This window comes from Mangifera indica, chromosome 16, assembly GCF_011075055.1.
Source record: "Mangifera indica cultivar Alphonso chromosome 16, CATAS_Mindica_2.1, whole genome shotgun sequence".
NCBI classification, from domain to species: Eukaryota; Viridiplantae; Streptophyta; class Magnoliopsida; order Sapindales; family Anacardiaceae; genus Mangifera; species Mangifera indica.
In genome coordinates this window covers 2071622-2093734 of record NC_058152.1, presented here as the reverse complement: position 1 = coordinate 2093734, position 22113 = coordinate 2071622, and the positions used below count along the sequence as shown (strand labels likewise).

Here is a 22113-nt window from a genome sequence, read left to right as displayed (position 1 = left end):
CTATTAAGATACTTTTTATCTTATAAAAATATAAAATCAAAATTATGATAAATTATATATCTAAAATAAATAATATTTTGATAATAGTGTGAGATATTAAACTAAAAATGTTATATTATTATAATCTCTATTTTTTTTTTTTTATGGCAAACCACACTTTTTATCCAACCTTATTTTCGGAAAATCTTTTTTGTTTAAAGCAAAATATTTTTAAAATTTTTATTTTTTTTATCCATTGATTTTTAGTTTAGATAAAATGGCAATTTTACTATATCACATAAAGGGTTTTATTACTAGAAATTAATGATAGGGCGTAAATAGATTTTAATAAAATTATATGTACCTATTTTGTATATATAAATAGATAAATATTTAATATGTGTTCTTTTATAATTGAGTAATTTTAAATTAAAAATAAAATAACAGTCAATCACATGAATACACATATAAGTATGTACGTATTTATGTATTTAAAGTGAATATACGTAGTATTGCTCAATAAACTTTTCAAATTTAAAAAAGTAATATTAAATATAAAAGTAAATTGTATAAACTTTTATGTAAAACTTAATAGGTAGTATTTAATTGAGTAATTTTGAAGTCAAAAACAAAAGTAAACAATCACATCAATCAATTATAATTACGGCTAAACCCAAACCGAGGTAGCTCAATTCAATTCGATTCAGTTCGAATTTGTTTACTTTGAATATGAACTGAGTTCAAGTTAAAATATTTGACTCGTTTTAAAACTAAGTCAAACTTAAGCTATAGAGAATTCGGTTTGATTTGGCTCCAAGCTAGATAAGTGGTTTAATTTTGTTCGAACTTGGTTCATGGTCGATTCAAATTATATTAAATAATTGTTAAACGATATCATTTTGTCAATAAATTATAAATTCAAACTAAAAATTTGAGTCACATATTTGAGTTATAAATTTAAATCAAACTTAAACTGAACTCAAACTATCTTTAATACTAGCTCAACAAATTCGAATCAAACTTGAATTAAATTATTTTTTATTTAAATTAAATTATTTTTAATTTAAATCAAACTTAAATAAAAAAATATTCAGACTCTATTTGGTTCATATCCACCCACAATTATAAGTCGCCCCAAAGTTGACCTTAATTTTCGTCCCGTGAAACAAAGTCAGACTCTGTTTGGTTCATATCCACCCACGATTACAAGTTGCCCCAAAGTTGACCTTAATTTTCATCCCGTGAAACAATGTCAACTGGATAATTTAATTCAGCAGAAGATGGTGGCTACCTGCTTCGTCGTTGCATTTACACATATTTCAACGACCGTGCCACCCAAAATTAATAGAATTGACTTTGGATAATTATAAGTTAATTTGTTCCTTCATTTTCTTGCAATCCTTTTCATTGTCAACAGATTTTTTGTTCTCTCTGTCTTCCTCTTTTACTACCCTAGCCATGCTGAGCTCATTGCATTATCCAAAAGTCCAAATCGCAAAATATGTCAATGGATATGATCAGCCGTAATGCATACAAAATTATGACACAAGCTAATTCATGCACCTAAGAGGCAAAGTGGGAAAGAAATATTTTATAGAGAAGACAACAAATAGGTATTTTCCCACCATACAATTAATTTAATTAGCTAGACAAAACTTGCATGGATTCTTTCTGAACTTTTACGACGAGGACTAGGATTGCCCATAAAGGAAGTTGAAATAAGATTATTGTTCAATATATATAGACATACTGAATATTAGCACTTGATCATATATATGATCCAATGGTTCATCATGCTCTTTAGATTATGATCCAAGATTATTTATTCATCTTATAACAATATCTACCATTACTTAAGGATGACAACTGGTCAGATAAAATATGAATATCTTAATCTTCATCTTTGTCTTATAAAAAAAACATCTTTTTATCCTTGATATGAAGATAATAGAAAATCTTCATTACCACCTTATGGGAAAATTGTCTCTCCCCTTTCCCTCTCTATACTTGAAGGAAAACTTCCCTTTTCTCCTTTTTCTTTCCATCCCTATTAAAAAAAATAATGGAATATATATTAAGTGTCATAATATATTTGTCATAATTTAAAATTTTAAAGATTAACTTAACATTTAAAAGTTTTGAAGATATGTAAATGAGTGAACAAACTGAGGAAAGGACAAGTTGAAGAGAAGATAAGTCAGAAATATATTTATCTTCATTCTCGATTATAAGAATTTTAGTTATCATCGTCTCTATCCATATAAAAAAATTTCCATTCATTTTAAGCATGATGGGCTAAAAATCTAGTTATAAGGGTCAAATTATCATCTCTACCATCAGTTCTTGTAACTTATTACTTTTCCTTATTTAATAGAAATTTTGTTATTGAATTGTTGTTTGAGGCTTGATTTCTAATATTTTTTTACGACCTTCAGTCTTACTCCAATTCATTAGTGAGTCTTGAGAGTAGAGAAAATATTATACATAATATTTCTTAATAAATTATGTATACCTATTTTGAATACATAAATATATACATATTTATATGTGTTATTACATGATTAAGTGATTTTGAATTATAAATAAAATAATACTCATTAATATAATGACATATATAAATATGTATATAACTACGTACTTAAAAGGTGATACATATAGTATTGCTCAATATATACCATAAGAAATATGTATTCTGTGTTCAAACTCCATCAATATTGAACAACAACTGAACATAGTTAATGTATCCCCTCAGATTTAGATACTTTGCATGAGTTTAAGCTGAGTAATAAATCAAGCGAAGCTAGGAGCATATGGCAATGAAGTGGACGCAGTACCACCACCATGTTCGTCTACCGAAGATTGCTGTGTTTGACTCTGCTGCGTCATTGGCGGTGCTTGCTCTGAAATTCGCCACATCTTCACCGACTTGTCTAGGCTGCCGCTGTATAAAATCCACCGCCTCTCACCAGAAATTGACCCATCTTCCTTCTCAACTGCTAAGCATTTGACAGGTCCACTGTGACCATTTAACATCGATAAACATATATGTTCCTTATCCTTTCTCTTCCATATGCATATTCCCATATCGGCTGATCCACTCACCACAAGATTCCCAGCTGTGACCAAGCAAAGAACCGCCAATTTATGGCCTTTTAAAACACCACCATGAGAGAGATTCATTTCACGGTCCCAGAAATTAACTAACCCGTCTGAGGACCCACAGTAGAAAACTGTAGAATCTGGATTAAGAGCCAATGCTGTAACTGCACAATCTTGCTTCAATAATGTCTGTGAAAAGAAGTGTTTTGTTCCTTTCCCTTGCATTTCTCTTCTCCAGACTTTGACTGTCCCATCGGCTGATCCTGTGAACACCAACCCATCAAAACCCGCAACAATGGAATTTACAGCATCATCATGAGCGACAATGGATTCTAAACACTTATAATCCGAGACTCTCCAGACTTTGAAAGTTTTATCCCAAGAAGCTGAATAAAGAATCTTTTTATCTTCACTCAAACTGAGAGAAGATATTGCATCAATGTGCTTAAGCCATAGCGAATTTCGATGGCGTCTGATTTCAATGTAACTGCTTGGCTTCATTGAGCTCCTGATGTAATCCTTCAAGGTGGGTAAAGTCCCAACACGCTTGTGATTGCTAGCGTCTTTAGAAGAAACTTTCCAAACTCTTATTTTCCCATCTTGATGACCCGTAAAGATCTTCGCACCAGCGATAACAATGGCTTTCACCAGCCCACTGTTGGATTTAAACCCTGAAAATTCCCTCTGGTTCTTCCAAACCCTAATGTTCTTGCTGTCAGAGCCTGTATACAAGAGATCACCGGAGGCCGCTAGTGAGTATATATGACCCTCTTCGCGTACTAATGATCCTATCAGCACATTTGGGGAGAAACCATCATCAGCACCAGCCGGAGCCTCGAGATGAGAGGACCATGGAGACTTTGAATAAGGAGAAGTTGTGCCGTGATATGGCGAACTATCGATACCCAATGGATATGAACTGTTACTGGTTTGCTGCATCAAGAAATCTTCATCCATCGGTTCTGAATTATTCAGCAAAATGAAAAGATAACAAGTATGAACAGAAAGAGAGAAATGGAGAGATTAAGAGGGATAAAATCACTGCAATGGAAATGAATAATACCATATCCCTGCAATTAATTTGTCATATCCAATCATATGTCGCCACGTTGGCATAGTTTAAATCAAAGACAAAAGAGGGTTACGTGGCGGTAGAAAGTTGCGAGAGGCCGTTGGAATGGATAGGGAGGATCAGGTGTGAGTTGGGCCGGTTTTCGGGTCCTAAAACGGAGGAACCGGAAATTGTACGACTGTAGTTTGCGCGTACTGAAATAGGACATGGTTGGACTTTTCTCTCTTATTCAAAGCTTAATTTGACTTTTGAATTGGTCTGTGGCCAATTAAAATTGCATGCTTTGTGTGGTATTCGGTGCCATGCAATGAAGCAAATTTTAGCAATTATATATATATATATATATATATATATATATATATATATATATATATATATATATATATATATATATATTCTTGAAATATTTTGATCAAATTGATGAGAAATTTTATGCAAAGATGAGATATGAGTGGAGTAATGAGATGAATAATATAAAATTTTAAAGTAAAATGTGAACTTTGGGTATATTTTCTCGTAAAAAATATTATATGTAATTATTTTAAATATATAAATATATATATTTATATGTATTATTATATTATTAAGTGATTTTGAATTAAAGATAAAATAATATTTAATTATAATTATATACCCAAACTAGATACACATAGTATTACTATTTTATATATGTTATCTTATTTATTTACAAACTTTTATATTTGTAATAATATTTATATAAAAAAATAGTTCTTATATATTTGGTTAAATATCTAAAATTTAATACAAAGTTTAGTGAAATCTCACCTTATTAAATTTAATGTTTTAAATATGACAATTTAATCATTTTAAAAGTTTGAAAATCTGTAATTTAATATAATTTCCCTACTAACACTTCGATTGAAATCTTACAATCACCAACCTCACTAAGACGTGGAGGTTGATAAGAACGACAAGGGCATACAACAAAGTAGTGAGGTATGGCAAATACTAGAGAGATCGAGCAACATCGTGAAGAAAGTCATAAGAGTGAGATTGACAAATTTCAAACACAAATATTAAGAGAGTAATCAACAATGAAGTTAATGTCAGATAGAGCAAGAAAGGATAAGATCAGTGGAATGAGCTATCAAAAATCATAATAAACATCAGATAAAGCTAGATATAGGGAGATTGCTTTGTGCGATGGACTGCCAAAGGTTTGATCTTCACAATATGAGTTGGAAAGATGAGATTATCATAAGTTGAGCTAGAAACAATGAGAATGATGTAAAAATGAGTTGAAGATGATAAGATCAATGTCCAGAGTAGGTGTGAAAGTCGAATCATTATTAGATATGAGTAATTGAAAGTGAGAATGACAATTAAGGATTCGTAGATGCCCAAAAATAAAGAGGGTTAAAGTGAATGAAAATGAGAAGAAAGGGGTATTGAGAGTAATATTATGTATACTTATTTTGAATATACACATATATGTACACTTATATATATTATTATGTGATTGAGTATTATTTTATCTTTAATTTAAAATTATCTAATTATATTATGACACATATTAAATATTTATTTATTTATATATTTAAAATGAATATATATAATTTTATTATATTTTTTATTAAATAAATTTTACGAATCAAGATGCCTTGCACTGTTAAAACAGTTTGATTTCTAAGGCACTTGGCAGTGGAGTTTGTAATTGACTCAACCTACAGAATATCAAATGAAATGATAAGATTAGATTTGAGTCGAATTAATTTAGTTGGTTTGAAAGAATCACTTTTAAATCATTTTGAGTTTGATTTATTTGCTAAGAATCGAATTTAAATTTGTCTATAATCTTAACTTAAATTATACCCATATCAAAATTGATTAAAAAATATTATTATGATATGTATTAATTAAAATAATATTATTTTAATTGATTTAAATTAAATTTTTTTGAATTGACAAATTTAATAAATTAAAAACTTTTCAAATTCGAATTTGGCAATACAAAATTGTTAAACTAAAATTCGAAATCATTTAAATCAATCAGACTTGCATGCGATGGAGAGACTGATATGGATTGGTGGATTGAGATTGAAGGAAGGAAAGGCTTATCAAGATTCAATACGCCCCCAGTTTACATCCCAATCACTGAAATGCAGCCCATGGTTTCTCTATCACTTGGCCCTTGGGACTACCGAATTTCAAATCACCTGCTCCGGTTCTCTCTCTATCTCTGCTCCCACTCGGTTAAAATTCATTGATCGATTTAAACAAACCAATTTTAAAATTCGAGTTTAGTCACTTAAGATCAAGATTAATTTTTATGTATATTCAATAATATTATATATCTTATTAAATAATATTATCCACCCTTTCGAAGAAATTGTATATTCTAATAACTGTTATTAGATCTCATAAAATAGACAAATTTACAAATCATTTATTTAAAAACAAGTATGAAACTTAGAATTTTAGACCCGTGTTAGTTTTAGATCTGCATCTACGAGTAATAAATTTTTACAGATGAATTGTGTATACCTAGAGATACCCATGAGTCACCCAGTTTTAATTCACACCGATATCTATCTAGTTTGCACCCAACCCAAATTCAACGATATTATTAAGTATTTTGAGTTCAAACTCCAAAACATTAAAAATTCAATCCAACCTCTATCTAGCAACATAATAAGCTATGATAAATCTACCTTTAATTACATTTTGCGGTCGTTTGGTTTCAAATATTTAAAAATTATTTTGATAATTTATCATTTATTATTTATATTACCTTATTTGGTTTATCAATAATAAAATATTATGATAATCTTCTATTATCAATGTTAACGTAGTAGATAATATAAGTAATAACCTGATTACCACTTTCCTCTTAGGTATTAAAAGATTACCAATGTAATTTTGATTTTATTATATATATATATTATTATTTATTAATTTTTGAGGCAAAAATAAGTTTATTTTTAATTAATATGACAAATAATATAAACAAATTTAAAAATAATTATATTCAAACAAATTTAAGTAAAATAATTTATTAATATTCTTTCATTATTTTTAATCAAACATAATAATTATTTATATTTATCAAATTTTATTAAACATAATAATTATTTCTATTTAATAATTTTATAAATAATACACCTTTAAGGTAATTTCTCCATTTTATAAAAAAAAAATGAGCAATATTATGTGCACCCACTTTGGGTACACAAATGTATACACACTCATATGTGTCATCATATAATTGGTTATTGTTTTATTCTTAATTCAAAATCATCCAATCACATGATGACACATATAAATGTGTACATATTTATGTATCTAAAGTGGATACACATAGTTTTATTAAACAAAAATTATTTAGGTCAAACATTTATCTGTAGGACCTCCCTCTACAGTTTAAGCATGTTTGCAAATTTGATTGATACACTATCATCATTTGCCTATTCAAGTATTATCCAAACTCTCTCTCTCTCTCTCTCTCTCTCTCTCTCTCTCTCTCTCTCTCTCTCTCTCTCTCTCTCTCTCTCTCTATATATATATATATATATATATATATATATATATATATATATATATATATATATATATATATATATATATATATATATATATCATTTGGTAATATGTCCATATATATATATATATATATATATCATTTGGTAATATGTCCAAATTCAGTCTCTGGTGCTCTCACATCACTTTAAGCTTTACTAGGATCGTTTTTTATGCGCTCATGCAATGCATTCTGCTATGCCCACAATTTAATAAACCCACCGTTTTTCTGACCAACATGCAGGAACCCAAAACAAATCCCAGTGGAAATTTCCTCAAAAAACGAAAACCATGAGCTTCCCACTCTATATCATATACGAATACCCCATACTATTTTTCTATAGAACTAAACTCATTTTCCTTGCAGAAGAAATGGCTTTCATGTTTTCAAAGGCTGAAACTTCTTCTTTCCCGGGCGACTCTGAGAAGTCGGATTTGAAGCACTCGGAAGAGAATGATTACATCACAAGACAAGTTTGTTTAAGGTCGTCAACTCGTAATTCCACTGAAGCCTTGGACAAGCAAATTGTCCTCAAACGTATTCGTCACCATAAGTATCTCAGCAAGCTCAAAAGCACTTTCCAGGCTCTGGTGACCAACGACGGCTCTGAACAAGCCAACACCGTCGCTGTCCATCAACACAGGTGGCTGGATCACGATGATGCTTTCTCCTCCCCATGAAACAATCCTCAACAAGTAATTATGTTTGTGAAGTAATAGTTCACACATTTTGGTTTCGATATATATACAGTTTCTATTTAATGTTTCTTCTCTACTAAGGATTGATTTTCTATGACAATTTTGAAAAAACCAAAATGATGAGGATGAGAGAAGGGAAAAAAAAAACTGCCGAAGTAGGTAGCCGGAGCTCAGAAGCTCACAAAATTTGCCTGAGTGAATTGCGTACAAGAGATAAATTGGGGTTGTGGGAAGAGAAACGTTGATTAATAATTCTAGCCTGAATTTAAGTACACGATCTAGGTCCATGATCTTGTAATTGTAGGATTAATTACACAAACAATATAATTACATGTTCATATTTTTTATACATAAATTAATATACACTTATATGTGTCATTATGTGATTAAGTGATTTTGAATTAAGGATAAAGTAATATCCACTCCTGTAAGGACATATATAATTGTGTATGAAAAATAGATATACATAGTATTATTTGAAATCAAAAGATTTAGAAATTTAAACAAATCTGATATGTTATAGTTGATATAGAACAAACTCTAAATTCAATCAATTATCAATATGTGAAACGGGTCTTCTTCCAATCGATAACACTCCGAATCAAAATGTGATCAATATAAATGTGTCAGAAATATAAATTGGACATACAAGTGTGTAGATTGAAACTCATATTACATAAAACCAATTAGCTTTTGTTAAGGTCGAATCCATAACACTTATATACCACTCATTTCATTCAAGTTTATTAGATGTGAGACTCTTCTTTATTTGAGTCTTCAACACCCCCGCTTAAGTGCAAGCACCTAGGCTGTTAAACCTGTCTTTTGGCTCAACCGATTCTTGGCTGGGTGCGTTGTCACTTGTATCCAGGAACACTTAAGTTGTTAAACCCGCCGTTTGACTCGCGCTCTGATACCATAGCGGAAATATAAATTGGGCTTACAAGTGTGAAGATTGAAACCCATGTTACATAAAACCAATTGGCTTATGTTAAGGTCCAATTCACAACACTTATATACCACTCATTTTACTTAAGTTTATTAGATGTGAGACTCTTTTTTATTTGAGTCTTCAACACCCCCACTTAAGTGCAAGCACCTAGGCTGTTAAACCTGCCTTTTGACTCAACCGATTTTTGGCTGGGTGCGTTGTCACTTGTATCCAGGAAACACTTAGGTTGTTAAACCCGTTGTTTGGCTCGTGCTCTGATACCATATCGAAAATATAAATTGGGCATATAAGTATGTAGATTGAAACCCATGTTACATAAAACCAATTGACTTATGTTAAGCTCCAATCCATAACACTTATATACCACTCATTTTATTTAAGTTTATTAGATATAAGACTCTTCTTTATTTAAGTCCTCAATAAAATGATACATATATTACTTCGATATGTTCTAGAAAGGGTACCTAACCCTTTCTCTTACAACACCCATACTTGCCATTGAATGTAAAAAGATTAATATACAGTATAATAGGTTTTTATAATAAAATTATATAATGCCGAATAAACTGATTATAGACTTTATATTAAAATTAATTATTTTAATATTTATATTTAATTAATAGAACAAATTTTGTTGTCCTCTTCCCGGTAAGATGTTGAATTAAGTCAAGGATAGTTATATTTTTGGATAAAATCTTTTTTTATTTTATAATATTTAGACATATAATATTGTTTATTTAAAATTTTGAAATTAATATATGTACATATATATATATATATATATATATATATATATATATATATATATATATATATATTTGTCTTTCAAAAGCCGAAACTTCTTTCCTGGACGACCGGAAAACTCATTTTGGCCCAGGCCCCCTTATACAACATTTAGATATATGATATTATCTCTTGTAGATGAATCAGTCAAGCGGCCTAGGCCCCTTCATTTAGCACCCGCCCGCGAGCATGTCAGACTCAAAAGCTATGTTGAGACCTTGGGATAAGGCCTGTAGGCCTATTTGGCGCAGCTTGTTAAAAAAAATTAATTAAAAATTATAATTTAATGAACAATCTATAAAAACGTGTAGATTGAGTTATTAAAGGCATGTGAAAGCATGGTCTAAAAACCCGTGGATTGAGTTATCAAAGGCATGTGAAAGCATGGTTTAGAGGGTTTTTAATCATGTCGTAAACCTTTTAATTCTAATGAATTAGCACGATTTCTAGGTATGGTAGACCACACTAGAATTAGTTTGAGACGGTCCATCTGATTTAACTGATATTTATACCTAATTTTATCAGATTTGAAAAGCGTTTATGTATGAAATCCTGTATAAGACCTTTGGACAATTCAACTAGATCCAACCCAGCAAGTAGGTATAATTGGATGCATTGTTTCAGGTCTCCCCATAAAAAATATTAAAATTAACTAAAAATTATAATTTATTGGTTGGTCTAAAAACTTAGGGATTAAGCTATTATAAATATATGAAAACACGGTTTAAAGGGTTTTGAGTTATATTGTAAACCCTTCAATTCTAATAAACAAATACAATTTCTAAATACGATAGGTTACACTAAAACTAACCCAAATTGATCTATTATCATCTCTAATTTAATTGATATTTACATCAAATCTGATGAGATCTGAAGAGCGTTAATGTATAAAAACCTATATAAGACCTCTTAACATACTCCCCCGACCCAACTCAACAAGTGATTTCAGGTCTCTCCATATCAATAATAGTCCGCTTCAACCGGCGCGGTGTACATGTCAGTCAAATTGGACAACTGATCAGCTGGCCAGTGTGAAATCTCAGTCAAAAAAGAATCATATATATTATTTTAAGGGTTTGCATGTGGTTTGTTTGCCATGATTTTACACTTCTAATGCCGATGGCCGACCAATTGGGTCAACGTTTATACTCTGTTTTCTGTATAAAAAAACACAGTAAATGCAGAGAGAATAATCCAATCAGGAACCCAAATAGAGTTGTTATTTCCAAGTATTTTCTTCCCCATAAAACGATGCGAGATTGTCAGATTTCCCTTCTTTGTTTTTGTTTATATTTTAAGGCAATGAGTGGGTGTAAAATTGGCATTTGGGTTGTTCAGAAGATTTATCAAATCGGCCAACTGAGGGAGAAAAGTTTGGTCAGTCAAAGTATTCGCCCAATGAATGCTCTCTCACCTTCTTTTTGACCAGCCTCCTTAAACTTCCCCTCAATTGAACAGAATAATAGTTTAAAAAAAAATGAAATCAGCATTTGAATGTAAAAATAATACACAGAAAATGGAATTGAAGACCTACCCACCTCCACCAGTAGTTATACCTGTTCCATTCCATCCAAAATTTAACTTGCTAGCTGATTAATATTTAATATACACAAAGTGAATTTGTTGTATACGAAAACACTCGATTTGAAGACTGAACCGAATCAGACATGGTCAAAGTGTTAAATTTATATCTCGACTTAATTTAATTGGTACAAAGATTTAAATTATAAATTCAAATGTTTTCACCTGAATTATTTTTACCAATCTCGGTGTAGGTTATATGCACGCCACACTTGAGATGAGTTATCCACACAGTAGGTGGGAATTGGAGTCCTTGTTACTTGTGGCTGGAATGATGCTTAAATGGTGGACCAATATCTCAAAGACCGACCATAGTGCAAGTTATCTACACACCATATTTGGTGGGAGTTGTCCACATACTTGGAGGAATTTTGTGTCCCATGCTCAAGGGCACTCCGGTGTTACTTCTGCTTTTAAAGATGAGAAGTAGATACGGTAGATGGTCATGAATGATGTGAATTTGAATTTAGGTTTGTACGGAAATATTTGACTTTACACCTTTAAAGAAATCTTATATCGATAAAATAAGAAAAAAATACTAAATTTGTATTTATATTCTATGTCGTTTGTGATACTAAATTAAAATTGCTTAAATAATTTATAAGCTTCTTAAGTTGTCAAAATATATTTTAGGTTGTAAAGTTTTTACAACTCAAAAAAAAAAAAATCATCATAGACTATATATTCAAAATAAATAATATATTGATAATAATTCATACTATTAGATCAGAGATAATTAAGATGCTATAAATAATATCAGAGTCATTCTGTTTGTCCTCTTTAGAGTAAAGGTGGGGCAAACCTCAACATCTGTAAATATTTTGGATATTAACAATAAATCAAACTATTTTATTAAAGATGTTATACCTGACGTTAGTTATTTGCACGTCGCACTTGATACGGGTATTTTTGCATACTAGGTAGGGACTGTGTCCTTGCAATTGCTTGTTCTCACTTGCAAGCATAAGATTCTCATGTAGTGTGAACATTTTGGTTGTTCGTAGTAGTTACTTCAGCATGGTTGGCTGCAACATCGCCAATCGACCTTGTTGGTTGTGGCATTTTCGGAGGTACTCTTTTAGGCGCAGAGCACCGAAAATGCTTTCCAAATAGGCTTAAACATATACCAGCATGTGTAACACTCATACGATCAGGATCAATAATGCCCAAATGACTGTTGGAAATGGTGTCACCTTTCTACATTTTCTCTAGATTTTACCTCATAAACCTTATCCAAAAGACGGTCAAACTATTTTTTGGTTTGAAACAGATTTGTTTTAATTAACTATAACTAATAGACTTGACATGATTTACAAAATTACGGACCTAATTGACATGACATTTGCTAGTTAGGCATCACCCGTGACACAATTGTACCAAAGCAAACTTATCCCCACAACAAATCTAATTATTTTGGTTGGAAAGTCAACATCCCCAAAACCTCAAATTCGACTCATGCAAAGGAGCAATAAATGGGATCCGATGAAACTTTTTTCCCTATATATTTAATTTATTTTTTATATTTAAATATATGCTAGAATAAATACATATCTTTTTAAATGTATTTGATTAAACTATGGAATAAATAAATGACACGTGTCTTTCTCTTAGAGAAGGAAAAATGAATCAGACCAACATGATTGTGTGACTCCATTATTAAGATAAAAAATTATTTTAAAAATATAAAAATAGCTTTTTTTCCCATGGAGAGAGTGTTTTTGTCATTTTACCAACAGAATTGGTGTGAAAACACAGGAGGCTTTCTCAGAATCTCATACTCTGCTTTCGTCCTTCCCTCATTTTGGCTACAACTCCATATTCTTTTTGATCGAATTGGAAATTGCAGAGCAATTACAACACCGTAGAGGTAAGCACTAATCTCAATTTTCTTTCGTTGCGTTCGCAAAATCAAAAAGTAAATGCTTTGTTAAAAGGACGTCTGTCTGAGCATTTATTGATATGGATGACTTCCCAACGCTTCCATAACTCTCCTTTATTTCCTCTATTAATTGTTATTTTCAAGTCAAATTACAAATTTACTACGACGAAAGTAGTTTTTGTTCTTCTGATCAACCGTTGGCTTTCCGTCTTTTGATTTGTTTGATTAATATTTTGTTTCTGTTGCTTTTGCAGATTGGTGATGAACTGACTGATGATTCTTCAGCGAGTGAATTTTGTTTCAATTGTGTTGATTTTTGCTATCTCTGTTGCGGAAGCCGCAGAACAGTGTGACCAAACATGTAAAACGAGCAAGTTGCTTAAATCTGTGCCGTACCCGTTCGGGTTCTCAAAGGGTTGCCCGATCCAACTTACCTGCGACCCGATGACTGAGTCGGTGAGAATTGGGGAGTTTGACGTGCAAAATGTGACGGCGGAGAGCATCTTCGTTAACCTTCCGGCAAAATGTAACCGCCAGATGAGTTCACTCCGTCCGCTCTTCAGCTACAATTACGGGATGACGTCACAGAATAGTTTGCTTCTCCAAAACTGTACTGGTAGTCAGAACGACTGCGTTGTGTCTACGAGTTTGGTTGAGCAACAGCTTAATTTGAGCTCATGTGATAACAAAAGTGATCATATAACCTGCTACTCGTTTACAAATAAGAGCGAAACAATTGTGTTGAACTTTGAAGAATTGAATCAGACTGGCTGCAACGTTATATTGTCTTCTTTTGCTCTCAACTCGGTCGGAGACTCGGGCCGTTCGCTCGAGTTTCAGCGAGTTGAGCTGGCTTGGTGGCTTCCTCCCGATGATAAGAATTGCTCTAACAATGCCGTGATTGAGAAAATTAACCTTCCTAACCAAAGCCATGGGTTCCGTTGCATATGTGAAGAAGGTTTTCAGGGTGACGGGTTCGCCGCCGGAAATGGGTGCCAGAAAGGTGAGTCGACTCGTTGCCTATTATACTTTATTATCTATTTGTTTATTTGAATTTCATTTTTTTATGTTACCTGTGTTTTGGTGGACGGTGAAATTGGCCTGATGAGAGGCTACCCAGAAAGTATAGGGGGTGAGGCGCGGTGTCATGCGCTGTCCAATTAGAAAATCCCAATCTTATTCTGACGAAAACGCCCTCTCCTTAGTTATGTGGAGCTTGACATGACGTTTGAGTTTGACTGGAGGTTATTTTTTTTGTGAAAATTGTGGAATTTCGGCTATGCTTCCCAATCAAGTGGGTGCTTTATTTTTGTTGACTTTTTTGTCATTTTAGTTAGATAGGCACAAAATGAGGCAGGACTTGAGTCATTTGATATGGCTACAAAATCTAGAGTTTTATAAAGTATATATGACTAAGTGGTTGTGGTTGTGGTTGGGTTGTCGTTAATATCTAGTTATATTGATGAGTTTAGAATTTTGAAGCATTTTAAACAGGTCCCACATGTCTATAATTGACAGAATGATTAATCACAACCTACAAATGGGGTAATGATGAATTTTTTGGATTTAGATGTGTTAATTAAAGGGTGCAATTTCTTTAAAGGTAAAGCAGGGTTAGATATTTTTGGGAATTTGGTTGATAAGGTAATGGCATCAGCATCACGATTTCTGACAATCAATGAGCTATTTCTGCAGAGAATTTCGGTGCTGTAGCATATGTTATGAATGGTAAGATAGATTATCTTAGTAACCGTAGAAAGTTCAATCTTTTACGGTTCCTTTTTTAAGAAGCCCATGTGTATACAAGACAGGCTGATATGAAAATAAAACTTCTATGCCACAAAAAAGTCAAAAGGAAGGGTTGCTCTATTATTAAGGCTATTCCAATCTGCGGTTAAAAGATTCTTTTAATGAGTTAGGAGCTGATAAGGTAATAGCATCAAAATCATGATTTCTGTCAATCAATGAGTTTTTTCTGCGGAGAACTTAGGAGATGTGGCATATGTTATGAATGGTAAAATAGATTAGCTTGCTAGCGGTTAGAAAGTTCAATCTTTTACAGTTCCTTTTTTAAGAAGTCCATGTGTAAACAAGACAGGCTGATATGTTTGAAGATGAAACTGCTATGCCAAAAAAATGTCAAAAAGGAGTGAGGTTTGCTTAGTTATTTAGACTATTCCAATCAGTAGTTAAAAGATTCTTTTCACTTGTACTAGATAAGTATTAAAACACTGTTTTTTCCCTAAGTCTAATTATTTAAATTGAAACGCTAAAGTCAATGGTAATATTTTCTTATTGAGCCGAAAAGTTCTCGTACTTGGGTGGCTAACTGCTACCAAAGAACCCATTTCTGTGCAAGGGCTTCTTACTTCAGCATGTGTTAGTCACATGTTGTAGCTGGATTGACATGTAATAGCTGTGATGCTGTGAGCCCATTACCAGAAATTTTAAGCTGTTGACAGGAGTTTTAGCTGAAGCTTGGACTATATTGGGTAGGGATATATAAATTGCTGATAACCAATGTTTGTTTCTGAGCTTCTCTTCTGTAGAGATGCTGAATGCTATATCAAAGGTTGAGCAGAAGCTTTCAAAAATGAAGAAATAAATTTGGATAATGTGACACAAAATAATTATAAAAAATCCTTCTGAACTTAATAAAAATTAATAAATTGTATGAATGTTGCTTCACAAACCAACTATAGTTTATGTTATTATCTGATGAGGCTGGTTGTCATTTTGACAATAAAATCTGTTACTGGGTACGTGATTGTAATGGAAGTGGTATCAACCCATAGATGCAAGAGAAACACAAATATTTAGGAAGTGAGATACCTTTATTCACTACTCATGAAAAACTAACAAAATTGAAACTTTATAGTCTTAGTGTATTGTGCTGGCGTGTCTTTACTTATCCCTTTTCCGCCTCATTTTCATGTTAGCAGCTTCTGATTGCGATGCTAAAAAGTATTTATCTGGTCGCTGTGAAGGAATCAAAGTTGGTGCTCTTGTTGGAGGTAAAATTTTATATTTCAATGTCAACAAATACTGTTAAGCATTTTGTATGTTTTCGTGAACTGTTGTTTTAACTCTTGACCTATTCCTGTAATCAATTTAACTGCCTTAAAAATTTTATTTAGAAACTACTGGAGTGCCTAAGTGCTGAAAAGTTTCTTCATTGTTATCGTTACCACTTCTAGCTCTTCTCTGTGTACCTAAGCAGTGATTTAGTATCCCAATACTAGTGTAAATGCCTGCGCATTCTGGTGTTTTTTACTTGCCAAAGAATTTCAAGGTTTTTAAAAGTGGGTTTCCTTCTTTTCATTTTAATTGCCAAGGATCGTGAAAATCAGCATTAGATGCTTTTGATTTGAGGTATCATGATAAAAAATCAGCATTAAAATACCATGTCATTTTGGCTCAAATCAATTGCATGATGGTTTTGATGTGGTTCAGTTATCCCTTAACCAAGAAATTATAATATAAATTTTCTATTACTTGATGTGTCTATGATAAGGTTTTCTTTACTCAAGAAACAAAAATACACACACACACACATTTAATACTTCTCTATTGTTTCGAAAACAAAGAAAGTGGACATGGCTCACGTTGCCGTTGCTTGTAGGGCTAATTGCTGGAGCTTCCGTTGTGACTGCACTAGCTGTTTTATGTTACTGCATCCAAAGGCGGTCTACTTCTTCGAGAAACCAGCTGAGTGCTAAGCGTCTTTTGTATCAAGCTGCTGGTAACTCTAGTGTACCGTTTTACCCATACAAAGAAATTGAAAGAGCCACCAGTTATTTCTCTGAGAAACAAAGACTGGGAACTGGTGCCTACGGCACAGTTTATGCAGGAAAACTCAACAATGATGAATGGGTTGCTATTAAAAGGTTTAGATATAGAGACACTGACAGCATTGACCAAGTCATGAATGAGATTAAGCTTCTGTCCTCTGTGAGCCACCCAAATCTAGTCCGCCTGTTAGGTTGCTGCATACAGGAAGGCGAGCCAATCCTTGTTTATGAATTTATGCCCAATGGAACTCTAAGTCAGCATCTGCAAAGAGAGCGAGGCAGTGGACTTCCGTGGACAATACGGCTTACTATTGCCGCTGAGACTGCTCGGGCTATTGCCTATCTCCATTCAGTCATGAATCCACCAATTTATCACCGTGACATCAAATCCAGCAATATACTCTTGGATTTCAACTTCAAGTCAAAGGTAGCCGATTTTGGACTTTCTAGACTTGGCATGACTGAGTCATCCCACATCTCAACAGCCCCACAAGGGACTCCTGGCTATCTTGATCCTCAATACCATCAATATTTCCATCTTTCTGATAAAAGTGATGTTTACAGTTTTGGAGTAGTTTTGGTAGAGATCATAACTGCATTGAAGGTGGTTGACTTTTCTCGCCCTCATAGCGACGTGAATTTGGCTGCACTAGCCATTGACAGGATTGGGAAAGGCTGTGTAGATGAGTTAATAGATCCATACCTTGAACCAAATAGGGATGCTTGGACACTCTCCTCCATTCACAATGTTGCAGAGCTAGCATTTAGATGCCTTTCTTTTCACAGAGACATGAGACCCACTATGACAGAAGTAGCAGAAGAGCTAGAACACATCAGAGTCAGTTCATGGGCTTCAAATATGTACATGGCATCTCCACCAGCTTCATGTTGTTCGTCATCAGACTTTGGTAGTGATAGATCACTCGGTGGTCTGATGATTAAGAAAGCAGAGGCGAAGAGTCGGAGATTAATTGTTCCTCCAAAGGCTGTCGATTGTCTGGCTACATTGGAGGAGACAAAGGATAGCTCCCCAGTATCTGTGCAGGATCCTTGGTTAAGTGAACAGAGTTCACCTTCAACAAACAGCTTGCTGGGTAATGTAGTACAGTGACATCAAAGCTATTTCTTAAACTTTTGTGAATACTATTGATATTGAAGTTTATTATATATCTTGTAGTTATAGATATTTTCTTGGATGCTTGATCTATTCTCTGTTTTCAGTTCCTCTTAGAGAATAGTCGGATCATCGAACGTCAAAGTACTTAGGAGCCATCACTACAAACTTTTCGCCTTTGGCCTCCTTCTTTATCAGCTGCCTCTTCCTTTTATCTATGTAGTACTATATTTAAGTGCTTTTAAATCCCGACGAGAAATATATCCAACTCTATTAGCCTTGTGAAAAACCTGCCATATCGAAGGACTGTACAAGCATTTTATTTCATGCAAGTAGGAAAATAAGAGATGAAGTTCCATAACTTGGACCATTAAGATGCAGAATTTAAGAAAAAATGATAGACAAATATCTATTGATTGCAGTAGTGTGGATTCTTCCAACACAAGTTTTACAATCGACGAACAAATCTGACCCATAGACCCGATTAAGAGACCCAAAGGAGAGAGCTTGTCGCTGCTTTCTGTAAGGGAAAAAAAAAAACTGACAGGTAGCCAAATTTTCCACATAAATTTCAACCTGCAGGTAAAGGATAATCCAGATTAATACTAATCACAATTAAGTAATTCAATAAACTCAAATTCCATTAGATTTTACAAAATCAGTATGCAAGCTTTGGTTATAACCTATTCGATGCCAACCAACGACACAGATAAGAAAGGAAAAAAATCCCTTCTTTGAGTCTAGTGTGATGAAGTTATTTTTCAACTTCTGAATCAACCTTGCAGAGAGTGCAAGTTGCTATCATTCATTACCGAGGCAACATGCTTGAAACTAATGAGATGATGATAATAATAGTAACAGAAAAATAAAAATTACCTTGCATGTATATTTGCAGTCACAAGTTGATCAGTCAATTTCCAGGGGAAGGTAGAAGCTAGCCATGGCTTCTGGGAGCAACAACCTGATGGACCCTCCTGTTCTCAGCACTTGAAAACTGCCCCACAACACGTGCATGAGGAATTGAGGTTTCTCCACGGGCAAGAGCATCCACATTCTCAAGCAGGTATAGCCTTGGAAGCCTGCCTACAACATTACCCTCCTCATTCCCATCTCTATCCAGAAACACAAAGTGTGGTATGCCCTCAACACCAAACTCATCAAGCTCTTGTTCCCATTTTGTATTATCAACATTCAGCATAACAAAATTCACTTGGTCCCTTCATCAAAAGATTTCAGTTACTATCTAAGTCGATCTATTCTCAAACTAAGAGAAAAGCATCCATAGGGCCTATAAAATTATCTTTCAAAGAACCTTTGTAATCACTAGATAGTCATACAAATGCATGAATACAATGAAACAAACTAAATTTCAAGGTATTACTTGTATTGTTGTTCAACTTTGTAAACTTCAGGAGCTAGTTCCCGACATACTTCGCACCAATCTGCATAGAACTCCACAACAGTGGGCTTCCCATTTGAGAGGGCCTAGAAAATTGACACAAATATGTTTAACAAAGAATAATAAAAATCAACCTATATAACTCAATAAGCATAGAGTCAAATATGAAAGATACAAAACTGAACATATGTGCAGAGATTTATTGGTCCTAGCTGCTAGGAAATCACTTGAAACATGATTGAAGACATGAAATTAGTAAAAGCATGATCAATAGAAAGCTTGCATAAAGAGAAATCTAAATCTGATTATACTTGAAACAGACTAGAAATTAAATCAACCCACGTTCAGAACAAGTAAAATACTAAGCTAAAACAAAATTAAGATAGTAAAATTAATATAAAGAGACCTCTTCATAAGGTAACGCAAGGGCTGTCAAGTCCTTCAAAGAAACACCAAAGTTCAGTCTTGTAAACAAGAAAAATCCTAGTGCACCAAGAGTAGAAGCCATTGCTATACGCTTATTTATTTCTTTGTTTGGAAATTGAATAAACCCAGAATCCATTGACGAGCTTGTATTTGTAGCCTGAGTACTGGTGCCATCACTCACTGAATCAGCCTCGACTACCACTTCTTCCTGCAGCCACAAAATACCAATCAACGATTCACTGAACAATTATGTTAACTCGATTCAGTTGCAAACTACGAAACAAGGGAAAATAAATACCTGTTTAGTTTCAGGAGGATTAGGAGTTGTTTGGCAAGCCACCAGAGTGGGAAATCTGCGAGTCTTGCGTTGAGAGCTGAGACAGGTTTTAATTTGCTGGGGAGATTGACGAAAAGGATTAAAAGATGGTCGCAATCTATGAAAAGCAACTGGGTTGGAGCAAACTCGAGCCATGGATACGGAGAGAGAAAGAGATAAACAATATTTTTTTTATTTCACTGTTTGGGGCAGATAAGATTTACTAGGGTTCTTAAACACCCTTTAAAGCTTATGTCATCTTCACTAATTATCTTCCATAAACTTATCATTTTAAGTTTAATTCGAAAAACCCTATAAAAATTTAATTTCTGTTCCATGGAAAATGAATGAGAGAATAATAATGATCGATTAAACTTCCATAATTACAGTAGCTTACAGCTTAATAAGCCATTACAAGTTACAACAGATACATAAATATTTATATTTTTGAAAATCGTCAATATTTTTGTGGTTCAGGTCCCAAAATCCCATTAACCACAGCGCTAGCAACCACCACTCCAACAACCTCTGCTGCAGCTACAGCTCCCGCCTGTGCCAACGCTCCAAAACCCACCGTCGTTTCTATCTCTTTCTCCGCCGTTTTTGCTTCTTTCAAAATCTCCTTTTCTGCCGCTTCTATTTTTTTCTCTGCAACTTTCACAATTTCCACCGCTTCCTCCCCTGCCTTCCTTAGATTCTTCCTCAAACCGAACAGCGGAATGTCCTCCGCCAAACCTGCACCTTCTCTCGCTGTTAAAGCAGGCATTGCCGTTAGCGAGAACAGTAATAAGTTCCTCCGGTTGGGGTGAAGTTGTAGCGCAGGTTTAGAAGCCTCCGCCTTGCAAGAGACTGGCTGCGCAATTCGCGCACGAGGGAGCGATAAAACCAAAGACGACGAGATTGTGGAAGCCATCACTCTGACTAATCTGTGAAGCTAAAGCGAGTGGCGTATGAGTTCTGTGGTGGGTGGACAATAAAGACACCTTAAAGGGGTAATATAGTCATCCACTGCGTTGTGGGTTAGATCGAGTCAGAAGAAGAAGAATATCAAACAAAAGAGATAATATATGAATAATCAATAAAACTATGTGTATCTATTTTGGGTACATAAATATATACATATTTATATGTGTCATTATATAATTAAATGATTTTGAATTAAGAATAAAACAATAATCAATCATATAATGATATATATGAATATGTATATATTTATGTACCCAAAGTGAGTACACATAATATTACTCATGAATAATTGATATAATGAGTATAAAATTGGCCATTTGAATTCAGAATTTATATATTTGATATGATCAATTTAATTTTTTTTTTCACTCGAGTTGTCTCATTATATAATAAATAACTATATTACCCTTTTAAAAATAAATTTTTAAACAAAAGAATATAAATTTAAACCTTATTAGTAAGTGATTAACATTTAATGTAATAATTTTAAAATCAATATTTAAATTTAAAATTTTATTTA

At 33.2% G+C, this 22113-nt stretch overlaps 4 protein-coding genes across 5 annotated transcripts; 1 reads left to right on the top strand and 3 right to left on the bottom strand.

The window, feature by feature from the left end:
- Nucleotides 1-2656: 2656 nt before the first annotated feature.
- LOC123199746 (protein JINGUBANG-like) lies at nt 2657-4110 on the bottom strand. Its single transcript, XM_044614796.1, has one exon. The coding sequence runs from the start codon at nt 4033-4035 to the stop codon at nt 2770-2772; it is 1266 nt and encodes a 421-aa protein (XP_044470731.1). The 5' UTR covers nt 4036-4110; the 3' UTR covers nt 2657-2769.
- A 9317-nt stretch (nt 4111-13427) lies between these two features.
- On the top strand, nt 13428-18558 carry LOC123198795 (wall-associated receptor kinase-like 14). Of its 2 annotated transcripts, XM_044613569.1 has the most exons (4): nt 13428-13569; nt 13836-14584; nt 16524-16595; nt 17204-18558. In XM_044613569.1, exons 2-4 carry the CDS (start codon nt 13855-13857, stop codon nt 18481-18483), a joined length of 2082 nt encoding a protein of 693 aa, XP_044469504.1. In that variant the 5' UTR covers nt 13428-13569; nt 13836-13854; the 3' UTR covers nt 18484-18558. The 2 variants fall into 2 exon arrangements, with proteins under 2 accessions (XP_044469504.1, XP_044469505.1); XM_044613570.1 differs by lacking the exon at nt 13428-13569 and having other exon boundaries at nt 13634-14584.
- Nucleotides 18559-18869: 311 nt separating this feature from the next.
- Nucleotides 18870-20862, bottom strand: LOC123198796 (thioredoxin-like protein HCF164, chloroplastic). The gene is made up of 5 exons (XM_044613571.1): nt 20610-20862; nt 20292-20519; nt 19868-19971; nt 19363-19703; nt 18870-19062 (listed from the first exon to the last, which is right to left on the bottom strand). The coding sequence occupies exons 1-4, from the start codon at nt 20781-20783 to the stop codon at nt 19421-19423; spliced, it is 789 nt and encodes a 262-aa protein (XP_044469506.1). The 5' UTR covers nt 20784-20862; the 3' UTR covers nt 18870-19062; nt 19363-19420.
- A 113-nt stretch (nt 20863-20975) lies between these two features.
- LOC123198797 lies at nt 20976-21654 on the bottom strand. The gene has a single exon (XM_044613572.1). It carries the CDS (start codon nt 21538-21540, stop codon nt 21085-21087), a length of 456 nt encoding a protein of 151 aa, XP_044469507.1. The 5' UTR covers nt 21541-21654; the 3' UTR covers nt 20976-21084.
- Nucleotides 21655-22113: the final 459 nt, after the last annotated feature.

Bases quoted from the DNA above. Each gene is read 5' to 3' on its own strand.
- LOC123199746 (XM_044614796.1), bottom strand. From the start codon at position 4,035: ATGGATGAAGATTTCTTGATGCAGCAAACCAGTAACAGTTCATATCCA.
- LOC123198795 (XM_044613569.1), top strand. From the start codon at position 13,855: ATGATTCTTCAGCGAGTGAATTTTGTTTCAATTGTGTTGATTTTTGCT. The intron at 14,585-16,523 runs GTGAGTCGACTC...TCATGTTAGCAG, and splicing joins CGGAAATGGGTGCCAGAAAG to CTTCTGATTGCGATGCTAAA. The intron at 16,596-17,203 runs GTAAAATTTTAT...CGTTGCTTGTAG, and splicing joins AGTTGGTGCTCTTGTTGGAG to GGCTAATTGCTGGAGCTTCC.
- LOC123198796 (XM_044613571.1), bottom strand. From the start codon at position 20,783: ATGGCTCGAGTTTGCTCCAACCCAGTTGCTTTTCATAGATTGCGACCA. The intron at 19,972-20,291 runs GTCTCTTTATAT...TCAATTTTCTAG, and splicing joins TTGCGTTACCTTATGAAGAG to GCCCTCTCAAATGGGAAGCC. The intron at 19,704-19,867 runs GTAATACCTTGA...CTTTTGATGAAG, and splicing joins AAAGTTGAACAACAATACAA to GGACCAAGTGAATTTTGTTA.
- LOC123198797 (XM_044613572.1), bottom strand. From the start codon at position 21,540: ATGGCTTCCACAATCTCGTCGTCTTTGGTTTTATCGCTCCCTCGTGCG.